We start from the raw sequence: 13251 nt of genomic DNA, 5'->3' as shown, positions 1-13251 counted from the left end.
AGTATATGCAGGTTTACATAATAAATACTGATGTTACAAGGACTGTCCTTGGCAGACCCAAAAGGGGAAACAGTTTTTCTGTATATCGATCTCCTACAGTTTGTTTGATCATCTAATGTAGTATGGATGGGTGGTGTCTGGATTTCATTTCTTCTGTGATGAAGTGCTTAATTTGTTACTTGAGCTTATTAGCTTCCTCAAAGAAAACATGTACATAGGTGGGCTGGTTAGATGCATGTAACCGCTTTCCTTGGATTTGTGTTTCTGTGTATGCAAAATACAGATTTCCTAAGTAGGGACACCCTTACAAAGCAATTGGAGGTGTCCTTTAAAAATTCTTCTTGGCTGTTGGTACTTTTGGATTAAATACTTAGTTTCTGAACAATTTATAATTGTAGAAGAAGCAGCCATATTTATGACATCTGTTTTGTCTCCTCAGGTAAAAATAAAAGAAGCAACTGGACTGCCACCTAATCTCTCCAACTTTGTCTTTTGTCAATACACATTTTGGGATCAGTGTGAGTCAACAGTAGCGGCACCAGTGGTAGATCCAGATGTGCCTTCACCTCAGAGCAAAGATGCTCATTTTACAGTGACCTTTTCTCACTGTAAGGTAACTATTTTTGTTATGAAACGGTGTTACTGGGAAGACAGTATGTTTGAGATAAGTTGTTCAGAATTTGAGCCTTGTTTTGCTGGGGAAAGGAGGAGAGAAACAAATCATATATAAATAATGACTTCTGACTATTTTAGAATGCCGTAATATTTCACTTAATCATTTCAAAATGCAGCAAAATTGAAAACTTTTAATTAGTAGTCTTTTAAATTCAGACTTCATCTTTAGTGTGTGTGGGAAACTATAGTTATATAATGATACCTTGTTATATGCTTGTTTGGTAAGCTCAGTAACCTAAAAAAGATTACTGGAGCTGTGGCATTGTTTTAATGGAAATCTTCAAAGCATGAAATGCAGTATGCAGAAGCAGGAGATGATACATTTCACAACTTTCTTGACCAGAGTTGAGCTTTATGATCCAAACTGTAGGGTTTTACCATGCAGGTAGCTATTTGTTTGGTGTGTCCTTACAAACTAGTTGAGGAGATAATATTATTTCATTTAATTGAATGTGACTTGTTTTTCTCATTGACAGGACTATGTGGTGAATGTCACGGAGGAGTTTTTGGAGTTCATTTCCGAAGGAGCTCTTGCTATTGAGGTGTGGGGTCACAGGTGTACTGTCAATGGCAGCTCTGTTTGGGAAGTTGATTCTCTTCATGCTAAAACTAGGACACTGAGAGACAGGTACAAATAAATTACACATGAATGCTTCCATCAGCTTTCCAAAGGCTTTCTAATACTTGTGGTGCACAAAATGTACTTTGGTGAGGCAACAATTAGTTTTTGTGGGGTGTCTTTTTAGGTGGAATGAAGTCACTCGAAGAATAGAAATGTGGATTTCCATACAGGAACTGAATGAGATGGGAGAATATACTGCAGTTGAACTCCATCAGGCAAAAGATGTAAACACTGGGGGAATTTTCCAGCTTAGGCAGGTATGTATCTTTTCCCTGTCTTCTTATTCATGCTTAAATTGATTCTTAATTTCATTCTTAGTTTCTCCTTGTTTTTCTCTCTCTCTTTCTTCCTATCTCTCAATTACCTGTTCAGGGTCATTCTCGCAGAGTTCAGGTGACCGTGAAACCCGTACAACATTCGGGAACGTTGCCTCTCATGGTAGAAGCAATTCTTTCAGTCTCTATAGGTGGTGTGACTGCCAGATCAACCAAATTGCAAAGGGGCTTGGACAGCTACCAGGTAAGACAGTTAATTTTTCATGCATTGGTTTGCTTTGGTTTGGTTGTGCTGTTCTAGAGCCAGTCCAACATCATTCCAAAAGGGACCTTAGCAAGCTGGTACATGATACGTTAGTTTGCGGTTTTACACATTTGAGGTTAATACATATACTTTGAGTGTATAGTGTTAAATCCGCTTCATTTTTCACTTATAACTCAGTGTATAACTGATAAAATACCAAGTCTGGTATTTGAATATTTACAAGACAGCAGGAATGTGGAAATTGGTTTTACCTTTGTGTGTAGAGGTGATTAATGTGCTAGGAATTTAGTGTTGGTTTCCCTCCCTTACAGGGACGGTGAAAGTTGAGGAGGGGAAAAGCAGAAAAAAATTAGTAGAGAAAATGTCTTACAGTGAGATACTACTAACCATTTCAAAAAAGGCTGAGTTGTTTGATCAGAATCAAAAATAGCCATCACTGAATGTCAAAGGACTATTTCATGTAGCAGAACAAGTCCTTAGGAATTATAAATGACTTTAAGCTGACACTGGACAAATTAATGTTGTAGATAAAGCATGATTTTAACAGTGATGTCAGCAAACAAGTGGAATGGGCCACCCAGGGAAGCAAGGTGCCTTTTACCAAAAGGGTTACGTACAGAACCACAAGTAATTATAACCTTAAATACAGATGAAACTGTCGAACTTGAAGATTGGTGATATGTTTGCTCAGTCCTTTTACTGGCACTGTGTTCTGGGATTTTTGGTTGTGTTTTGGGTTTTTTTAATAAAAAATATTCACTAATACTCAAATCATGGCTGAGCTGCTGTAGTCTGTAATGAAAAAAAGTCAGTTTCTACCCGTTAATGACTTGGTTATTTGAATATTGTAATTTTAACATTTTGCAAGTTTGTGGCAGAAATGTTTGTTTTCATGTATTGGGGTATTTCTGTGAGTTTCTGTTGAGAGAAATGCATGTGCTTTTGTGTTTTACAAAATCTATTTTCTCCTACCAGAAAGAGGAGGATGATGGTGGTGATATGGATAGTTACCAGGTATTGCTGCTGTTGCTGTCAATCCTGTGGCATGGGGCACAGCTAATGCTAATAGCCAGCAACTTTCAAATGAACAAGCGTACTTGAGCAAGCAAAAGCGGCTCTGAAATATGTGCTGTGCATTTATGAGGCTACCTGGGCTATGAAACACTGCTGTTTCAGTTTATCTTGTGACTTTATACTCTTGCAGTGTGCTCTCTTCTCTAGTATGCAGCAGTCAGCTCTCCTAACTGGCTACATGAATTGCTTTGTGAATAAAAGCTTAGAAACTTTAGAATGAAAACAGTTTTCAGGTAATATCATAGGGAAAAGCACAACCACCTGCAGCTGCAGGCATCTTTCCCAATCAAATTATATGGCATAGGATTTTTTCTTTGTTTTCTAAAGAAAACGTCGTAACCTTCTAAGTTTGTGTAGTTTTCTGAAATGCTTGTGAGAGGGGAATATGTGAGTGGGGAGAATACAGAAGCTTCAGTGAAGCAATTTTTTTTATCTACAGAAAAACCCCCTTGAGCCTATTTTTTTGTGTGATAATTATAAGTCACAGTTTAGGCAGTATAACAGAAGATTCATTTAAAAGGTGATAAAGGGCAGAAGAGGAAATGCCTAAAAAAGTAAAACACATTTCAGACTTCTACATGGAAGACTTATTCCTAACAGTCAACCTTACAGAAGTAAAACCAGTTAGGTGAGAATGCTGACACCCCTCAAGATAATGTATTAAGTTTTACAGCAATTTCAAAAATATCAGTTAAGGTACTAACTTCTTGCGGGCTGTTTCTGCGCTTCCTGACATATCACAGAGAAGAACAAAGCAGATTTTCTGTGATACCACAAAGCATGATTGCATGATGGGTTTTGTTTGCATGAGAAATCTTTTAATTGCACTGATCGCAGCTGCTAGCAACGGAATTTTGGGCAGGTTTGAGGGCATACTGACCTGTCTAATCTTCAGGAGAACTTACGATCAACTTATGATATCTGTTTTTCCTATTCCGTATGGTGTTAAAAGGTTTGATTGCCACTTCTATGAGTAATTAGCCTACGGTATATAATTCTGTTCAGCAACTGAGGCAATCACATTTTCTCTTCCTCCTGTTGGGATCTGAAACTTGAAAACAAATAAACTTCCATTCATGGGTGATGAGGTACTTAATCAGTGTGCATGTCATTTGGGGAAAAAAGTTTTCTGCATCATGCAAGCTGTTTAGTATCAATTCCAGTGAAATTATCACAAACTCACCGCCCTTTAATCTTAACCACATAGTCTAATAACGTTCTTTTCTCTTTCCTTGTTAGGAAGAAGATTTAAACTGTGTACGAGAAAGATGGTCTGATGCCTTGATAAAACGCAGAGAATACTTGGATGAGCAGATTCAAAAGATCAGCAATAAACAAGGTTTGAAGTTTAAAGTCCCTGTCATAAGTACTTATCCCCTATACTATGAAAAAATGTATCTCATACATAATCTAATCTTTTTCACTGTAGAAAAATCCGAGGATGATATAGAACGAGAAGCCCGGCTGGTTGAACAGTGGGTAGGGTTGACAGAAGAGAGGAATGCAGTGTTTGTTCCAGCACCAGGCAGTGGAATTCCCGGTGCCCCTGCAAACTGGTAGGTTCAGAAAAACCACTGGAGTGGTTAGTTTTTCCTATGTGAACATTGCACACTACAAGGTAAAAAAATCTGAGGATATTTTAGAGCTTTCTACATTTTCATGTTAGTACTACAAATTACACTCAGCTGTCAGTAGGCTAGAAGATCAGGCGCTGATTTGAATGTAAGAAAAGTTTGCTTAGTTAACATATTACATAAAGTAGCATTGAGATAGCTTTCAAGGTTTGAAAATCACTTTTGAATTTAACATAGTAGTTCACAATTTTACAAAATTTTGAAAAAAGTTGCCCTGTAGTTTGACTCCTTTCAGAAAAGGAGTTGTTCAAAAATGAGTGGTAGAACATGTGATAATTTCATTGATAAGGGGTGAGGAGGGAAGACATTCTATTTCAAAGGATGTATTCTCTTCTGTTTCATCTGAATTTCTAAAATATCTTAATTTCATTTAAATTTGTGTTTTAACTAAGATCATTGGAACTAACATGCAAAAGTGAGGAATGCATTCAGAAAAGTATGGACAAGAAATATGACTCTAATCAAGTGTACACTGGTGTCTCCGATAATAATACCTCTTCTTCACTGGGTGAATGATGTAGTGATACTCTTACCTTGACGTTTTTTCCCCTTATCTCCCTGAAGTGTGCTGTGGTCATATAGCTAAAGGTGTATGTATTGATAGAAAAACTGTGCCTGGCCAGTAGTTACATGTCCAGTTGTTTGAAAGGTTGCTAACCTTTATGTGTAAAATGACTACAACCCGTTAACTTTGTAAGAAACAGGGCAGGATGTTTAAAACTCATCTTCACAGCAGCTGAAAGGTGCTGTCTGGTGTGAACTAAGTTTTGGCAAAGCACTATGTTTCGCTGCATATGTAGATAAACAAAGTATTGTCTGTGCAACATAAGCATTCAGATTAGCCATCAAAATGTTGACAGCTTTAGTCATTGGTTACAGTTAATGGAGATCTGTTTGACCAAATTAGCTGAGGTGTGAATTTGCCCTCCTTGTTGATCGCAGTTTGTTTTGTTTCAGGATTCCACCTGCAGGAATGGAAACACATATACCTGTCCTCTTCCTTGATTTGAACGGTATGTTCTAACAGGAGTTAAGAAATTTATAGTGAGGGGGATTAGTTTGGATCAATAAACTTGTAAATGGAAGAATGAATCTGAAATGTTTTAAGAAATCAAAAAACTCTTGGCAATGGCACTGTCTGGTGTGGTTTGTAAAATGTTTTTTCTTCTGATTCTGTATGTTGGAATAATTAAGCCCAACTATTTTAAAATAAAGATAAAAATTGGGGAACATAGAATACAGGGATAGGCTGTACAACAGAAAATAGCGTAAGAGGGCAAGCTTAGTTTAAATCAAACAGCAGATAAGAAAATCCTGTAGATGTTTCGATGTGCAAATCCACTTGTCCTTAAAGCACTGATGGAGAATGTCCCAATGCTTTAAGACCTCCTTCCACTGTGCTATCTGTAGAGTCTTGAACTGGTTTAATGAAGAGTGTGTTAGGGCTATAATGAGTGTTTTGTTAGAGAATCTAAATGTTCTCCCTTTGAAGGTATTTAATTTAAGTGTGAGAAGACTGTTGATATATATTCTTAAGATACAGATACACACTGTAAGCAACAAGAGACTAGTTAGCACTGCATTTAAGGACTATTTAGGAAGCAAGTCTGTAAGTATAAATTTGGACATAAAGCAGAGGAGTATCCCACAGGCCCCGTCACATCCACCACCTGTAGTCTGCTAGACATAGGCAACGCATTAATAGCTGCATTTGGAAAATTATATACACGCTTTCCTTCATCCGTGCTCACAAGGAATGTTACTTGCTTTTTCGTTATCAGCAGATGTTAGCAGATAGTAGGTCAAGTAGGATATTTAAACAGATTGATGGATGATTGCACAAGGTGCGTTTTTTATTTAGCTAAAAGCCTAATATAGCCAGAACTGCTTTTCTCAATTTAAAGATTCCCTGATACATCAGAAGTAATTTAATTAAGAGATGAGCTAGTTAGGCTGGCAGGTAGATAAATCAGAAATTTCTGGCTGGGTAAGTCAATATTATGAATACCTAGAAATAGTTTTGAATTCCATTTAGGTTACGTGAGAATGTGTTCAGGCTGAGTCTTGGCCTGGTTTTACTTCCCTTTTTTCGTATGTTGAAATAGTTTTCAAAATATTGCATAATAATAAGATTAATTAGGATTAAATGTATTATGAAATATGGGTAGAACTGTATTACAACTTTGCCTCTATATATTAATATCCTTTGGTATAAAACTCTTTCATTCTTTGCACGTTTGTTTCATTAGCTGATGACCTCAGTGCCAATGAACAACTTATAGGTCCCCATGCATCAGGAGTTAACTCAATACTACCAAAGGAGCATGGGAGTCCATTCTTTTATCTGCCGATCATAAAACACAGTGATGATGAGGTAAATTGTTAGCAAGCCTCCTTCTTGACAACTGCAGCTTATGTTAACACTTTCTTTTTACGTTTTATTTTCTACTTGTGTGTATTTAATCATTATTATTATCTTTCTGTCTTAGAAGTACCATCTGTATCTAGTGCTGCCTTCGTTTTCTGGCCTATTTATTTAGAATTTAAGATGATACGACTTGTTAGCTCTTCTGCCTTAATTCAGAGGTGACAAGTATTAGCTCTTCTAGGCAAAACAATAATTCAGCTGCCTGACTCAAAATCCCTTTTTCTTCTTTCCTCACCCCTTCGTCGTTCCTCTTGCAGATTCTTCAAACTACTTCATTTATTGTGCACACTAAGCAAAGTTTAGTATTTAAATAAAGCTTCTTCCTTTGTAGTACACAGTTACTTTTTTAATATAAAATTTAATAATTGTTGGAAATGAATGGTTCTGAATTGATTTTTGGAATTTAACTCCTTTCTTCCACGTTCTGTGCCAACTTAGGCCATTGCTTAAGAGACCATTTCCAGAATAAATGGAACACTGAAGCTGGGAAAGGAGGCAGGGGGAAGGAAAAAAATGTTCTTCAGGATGGGAGCATGTTTATTCTGTATGGGCCATTATAATCTAATCCAACACAGATGGAAGATTTGACATTGAATTTAATAAACTTTTAATAGAGTTGCAGTAAGATTTGTATTCCTTTCTCCAGCCTTGTTTCTGCTTTCCTTTCTGTCTCCAGCTGTGTGAAGACTTCCTTTTGCTGCAGGGTTTGCACAGTGCAGGGATTGTGCTCACAGTTGTTTTCCCCCAAAATCTTAACACTTCTACTGTGCTGCTTCTGATAAATTCCTTACTATGAAAAGGAGATTTGACTCCACTTTGTTCAGTGAAGCTTATTTTTCTTTCATTAAAGAATTGTTTTACTTCATGTTAAATCATTGCACATTATACCTGTTGTTAAAGTAATTGAATCTTTGATTTTTCTTTTCTTTCCTCCACTTTATTTGTCTGCATAGGTTTCAGCCACTGCTGCTTGGGACTCTTCTGTCCATGATTCAGTGCATCTGAATAGGGTAACTCCTCAAAACGAGAGAATTTACTTGATAGTGAAGACTACTGTGCAGCTCAGCCATCCTGCTGCAATGGAACTGGTATTACGCAAAAGGATTGCAGCCAATATTTATAACAAGCAGGTAAGAAGCTATATATTATTTTATTATTATTGATTTTGTTTGATATCCTTGATTTTATGAATGTGTTTTCTTAGCTCCTTGCTTCGTTTTAGGTAAGTTTGGTCCCTCCAATACTTAAGACAAATGAAAACCAGATTATTACAGGTTTAGTGAAGCTGTGCACTTCTGGTGTATCCTTTTGAACTGTGCTTTTTTTCTACTTGATTTGGTTCAGAGTGTAACAGGTGCTACTTTTGTAACAAAAAAGGAGTTTACCTTCTTGCCTGTACAACTTGAAATGTTCTTTGATTCAGAGAAGTTTGCAGTAGCGTATCTAATATAGGGTCACTGTGACCACTCTATTCCTGAAAGCATCTTCGGCACCTTCAGATGTCCAGTGTAAACACAGCATAGCTTTTTTCTTTCTCTTTGCTACTTCCTCTGTAAAAAAACCTAGGCTTTTTTCACACCATTACCCAAATGTGTACATTCTCTACCCACTTTTACCTGATGATCGCAGATAGGGCATTTACTTTGGCCGCAAGAGTGGTTGCTGTTCCCCTTGCTTTGCTGCTTCATGGGTTTAGACAATGAGAGTCTCTGAAATCAGGTTCCTTTCTGTTTCCCAGATGATTGAGATCAAGAGCATATTTTAGAATTGCTTCAGATTTTTCAGTGCAGTGGGGGGAGGAGCACAAAACAGCTGTTGTACTATTAAGCAAGTTACTAAGCAGCTGAATTCTGTGTCTTTTTGTATTTGTTGTACTGTCCTTTGTTAGTTTTGTCTAAAATGCCTTATTGGATGAAAGTTAAGTTTACAGTTAGTAATGTAAGGGCTAGCTAACCTGACAATGAAGCATGCTAATTTTGTGATTACAACAGTGAAAACTAGTTACTCTTTCAGTTAGGGCTAGATAGCAGAGTTATGCTTTGCTATTGTAAATGGAATTTTGTACCTGTTGGACAGGTGGCTGACAAAATGAGAAATACTGGTATCTGTATATCAGAGACTTCTTACAGCCACAGTAGTTACAAGTTACTATGTGAGGGTAGAGTGTCAGTGCACAAAGAGAGGAAGATGTTACTGATTGAACTTAGTAGCGTTGTATACTGAACACAGCCTTTAATTCTAAAAAGGAACTTACGGTCCTGGAAAGTGTGCTTTTGTGATAAAACAAATTTTTCCATTTTGACCTTTTATTTTTTAGAATGTAATGAATAACCATTGTCAAAACAATAACTGAAAATTATTTTGTTTCTAGAGTTTTACCCAGAGCCTGAAAAGGAGAATATCCTTGAAAAATATATATTATGCCTGTGGAGTGACCTATGAAATAGTATCCAATATACCAAAGGTAAATTACACCATATTTCTCTGGTAAATTCACTGAAAGGAACAGAAGAATGACCTACTGCAGTGGGTGATACTGATTGGGAAGTAAATGTCCTGCTTTGCTAAGAGGAGGCAGCTTGCCAAAGTGTATATCCTGAAGTTCACTGGTGAGATCATGTTTATCTTTAAACAGTTGAAAATTGTAGGGATTTTATTTTCTCTTCTATTGTGTTTAACTGAGTTCTTGTAGAGCTACTTTTGAAATCATATTAGCGTCTACAGAGAGAATATAGAGCATACTTGGAAGTGTGTTCAGGTCAGTGAAAACAATAGCTGGGAAAATGAGTTTGCAGAAATACAAATTGCTTTTTTTATAGAAAAAGCTTGTACAAGTTGTAAATCTACTATAAAATTTATTGTAAAGGTAAACAGACTGGACAAATTAAAATGTAATTACTCCTGTTGCCATGTTATTGTCACTTTTGCGTGGTAGTACTTAAAATTTAAACTCTGGGGAAACACACAGAATATTTAAGATTTGAGAAGGAAGTTACATTTCCTTGCTTAGGAAGTTGTCATCAGTTAATTGCTAACATATACAATTTCAGGTTATATATGCCTTATTTCTAGAAGTACACTGATGACAGCAAATGTGCAAAACTTCTCTCAGGCATGACCTTTTCTTAGTTCAGCATCATTTACACCTGTATTGAAAAGTCCTGGATCACTGATTATAATAAGGATTACCAGTTAAGGATTATTGATTCAAACTGATTTCTGGATTGACATGTCTGAAGAAGTGGATTAATACATTTTAAAAATACTTTGATTTTTAAAAACTTCAATAGTGTAACTTGCCGTTTAGGCTACAGAAGAAATTGAGGATCGTGAGACCTTAGCGCTGATGGCTGCAAGGAGTGAGAATGAGGGCACATCCGATGGTGAAACGTACATTGAAAAATACACACGTGGTGTGCTGCAAGTGGAGAACATTTTGAGCCTTGAACGACTGAGACAGGCAAGGAAAAGGCACTTCTGGTACCTTTTGAACTGGATTATGAAAATTCAAGTAGAGATGATTGATCTTTTAAAAATATTAAGTGTTGGTTGTTTTTTAGTTTGGGGGTTTTTTTAGAGAATATGGGATAGGTAAATGTAAGACTAAGTTACTTCTGTGAAACACAGAATTCCAGTAGTGGTAGGTCTAGTAACTATAGCCAGCAGTGGTGTAGTACACAGAACCTGAACAGGCAAAGGCCAAAGAATGAATTTCAGATACAAATTTTGGTGGTAGTGTGTGCAAATTAAGACTAGCCAATGCAAGCCCTGTTTGCTCTTGTTAGCCACACTGAAAATTTCTATCCTGCTGGATCATTTCTTATGAGGAGATCATGGCATTGTTTTTAATGTGTTCTCCTCTTTATGTAGGCAGTCACAGTCAAAGAGGCACTCTCCACCAAAGCGAGGAACATCCGCAGAAGCATTAGCACTCCAAATGTCCACAATGTAAGGACCCTTTATCCTCTGGTGAATTAGTACTAATGGGGCAGGGGGTGCTGTTTGCGTGTTGATGTAACGCTTGCACAACATGGTATGGTAATGATTATTCTGAGTTAGGACTAACCAACACGGAGGAAAGTTGTCATGAATGAAAATTGAGTTGCTCGAAACCCCTCCCCGCAACTGTCCATCCTAGGAGATAACAAAGTTGACAGGGAAGTGGGAGGCTTGGTTGAAACTCTTCTCCTTTTGTAAGGATATTTGTTTTGGAAGTAGTTTAGACAGCTGCCTTCATTCAGATGACTTTTACTTCAAAGTCCCTTTAACTTCTTTCATAGTGTAAGGGATAGTTTCCATTTTGTGTGCATTTTATGTGTTCTATCACCCACTTGCACAGCACAAACATAGCTCTCTTTATAAATAATCTTATCTGAAAAGAGATAACAGAAAAGTTGCTAGGACTAAATGATCATAGTATTTCTTCAAGGTATTATATTTTATAAATAAAAGGTAGGCATTTCATCATTCTGCCTGTTGGTGTTCTATAGGTATCCTGTAGCCGACTAGATCTTTCTGCCTGTGACGAAGATGATAAGGTATGTAAATGTAACAAAAAATGGAGCACATTCTCAGATTTTTTAAATCCTCTTTGCAAGATGTATTTGAGAATTGAAAAAAAATAGGAAATCAGTATTTTTAATGGTGTGCTTACATAATATATCTTCAAAATTCTGCACTAATTATGCATTATCTTGAATTAAACCTTCTTGTCATTCTCTGCTCTTCATATTAGAATTGTAGAAACAGATATTTAAGAAGGGGGAGCTTATATCAAAACAATATACTTCACTGAAAAGTTAATAAGCTTCTAAACAATCCGTTTGTGTGAGACAGAAAATTGTTTTAAATCAGTGACTTGCCATTCCTTCGTTTGTGGTTTTTTAATAACCTACATTTGAGTTTACCTGCTATTTTTTCATGTTTGCCTGTATCAGCATGCATATTTATGTATTTTTATTTCTTAGGGTTGGTCTGAAAGTCACCTAGATATATCTGACTGTTCTTCCAGTTACCAAGATGTGTCATGCTATGGTACTTTACCCAGGGAGTCACCTCGCAAGAGCAAAGATGGCAGTGGTAAGACTTTAAAGTATATACATAACGACAGTGTGTGTGTTGTTTTTAATGACTGCATTAAACCAAAAATTAAATTCTCAGTGCCCTTTTCTTGCTAAATGCATTATCCAGCTTCTTGCTTTGGCAGCTAAACATAATCTGGAAGTAGGAGAGAAATGCATGAAGACATCCAGGAAAGGGTGGGAAGTTGGGAGTGTCCAAAAACCCAAAAAAGTTGTGCTGTTATTTTATAAATTTGAAAATGAAGATGCTTTTGTTAAAGTGGGAAGGTCCTTTTGCAGGTTCTTTACATTATTTGGATATTTGCTTTGCTGTGCCAGTGTGTCACAGGTGCCTATTTTTTTTCAGGTCAAATTGTAACGTGCTTTTCTTGACCAGGCAATAGAGGTGGAGGTACTGCTGCAATAAAGTGGGACTGAGACTTTATTCATTGCTTCCTTGCTTGTAATTTCTTTTTTGATCATCCTGGTCCTGGTTCCAGGGCAGAATTGCAGTCTTGTGTGTAGAGGTCAGGTGAGGCACAGGAAGCAAAGAGCTGTCAGTTCCAGTTTCAATGACATTTCCCACTGTTTTTATGCTGGAGATGAAAAGGAGAAATATTGGAGCCTTGGAATGGAGGGTGCAAATACTGCTATTGTCTGCTTCCCTTCTGTTTCAGGACTTCTCAGAGGGCATAATCTCCTCTTGTTGAGCAACGTATTATCTCATGCTTGGGCCAGTGGTTGAATACTAAAAATACTGACATTTTTCTATAACCAGCAGCTTGCCAAATGCATGGCTTAACCTTCAGTTATTTTGAATTATGCTCTTACTGTATTTCAGTTCTTCATCTCTTGACCATATTTTTGCTTTTTTTACCTAGGTGTTGTAGCAGAGAATTCCCATGCTTTAATGGCCAGCCCTTTTAAAGCATTTTCTCCTCAGCCACCAAAGTTTTTCAAGCCCTTAATGCCAGTGAAAGAGGAACATAAAAGGAAGACGCCGCTTGAAAGCCGACCTCTGCTTAGTCAAGAGGTAATCTTTGAAAACCACCTGGGGTTTTTTAAAGAAAACTGAGTGATTTTGTATGCTTGGCGAATCATTTGAAGCATGCATCTGTTTCAATAGAATTTTGCAGTTCTCTGGTAAAATTAGTCAGGCTGTTCTTTACATGTGGTGGAGTTTTGGTGTGTTTTTTACCTGAAACACTGGAGGGTTTT

General features: G+C 37.0%; 1 protein-coding gene across 3 annotated transcripts in view; it reads left to right on the top strand.

Annotated features, from left to right (window-relative positions):
- KIF13A (kinesin family member 13A) overlaps positions 1-13251 on the top strand; it is a 113224-nt gene that overhangs the window by 88961 nt on the left and 11012 nt on the right. Inside the window, exons 22-37 of one of the 3 annotated variants that reach the window (XM_074899732.1) lie at positions 440-613; positions 1152-1303; positions 1422-1554; positions 1670-1816; positions 2813-2851; positions 4151-4250; positions 4341-4467; positions 5503-5558; positions 6795-6919; positions 7927-8103; positions 9345-9437; positions 10281-10433; positions 10844-10921; positions 11464-11511; positions 11941-12046; positions 12915-13066. In XM_074899732.1, coding sequence (XP_074755833.1) covers positions 440-613; positions 1152-1303; positions 1422-1554; positions 1670-1816; positions 2813-2851; positions 4151-4250; positions 4341-4467; positions 5503-5558; positions 6795-6919; positions 7927-8103; positions 9345-9437; positions 10281-10433; positions 10844-10921; positions 11464-11511; positions 11941-12046; positions 12915-13066 — 1860 coding nt within the window. Of the gene's footprint in view, positions 1-439; positions 614-1151; positions 1304-1421; positions 1555-1669; positions 1817-2812; positions 2852-4150; positions 4251-4340; positions 4468-5502; positions 5559-6794; positions 6920-7926; positions 8104-9344; positions 9438-10280; positions 10434-10843; positions 10922-11463; positions 11512-11940; positions 12053-12914; positions 13067-13251 lie in introns of all 3 variants that reach the window. The other 2 variants (XM_074899730.1, XM_074899731.1) reach the window with 2 other exon arrangements.

Source organism: Athene noctua, chromosome 2, assembly GCF_965140245.1.
Source record: "Athene noctua chromosome 2, bAthNoc1.hap1.1, whole genome shotgun sequence".
In the NCBI taxonomy this organism is placed as follows: domain Eukaryota; kingdom Metazoa; phylum Chordata; class Aves; order Strigiformes; family Strigidae; genus Athene; species Athene noctua.
The sequence above is the reverse complement of the archived record's forward strand: the minus strand, read 5'-3'. Positions and strand labels throughout refer to the sequence as shown.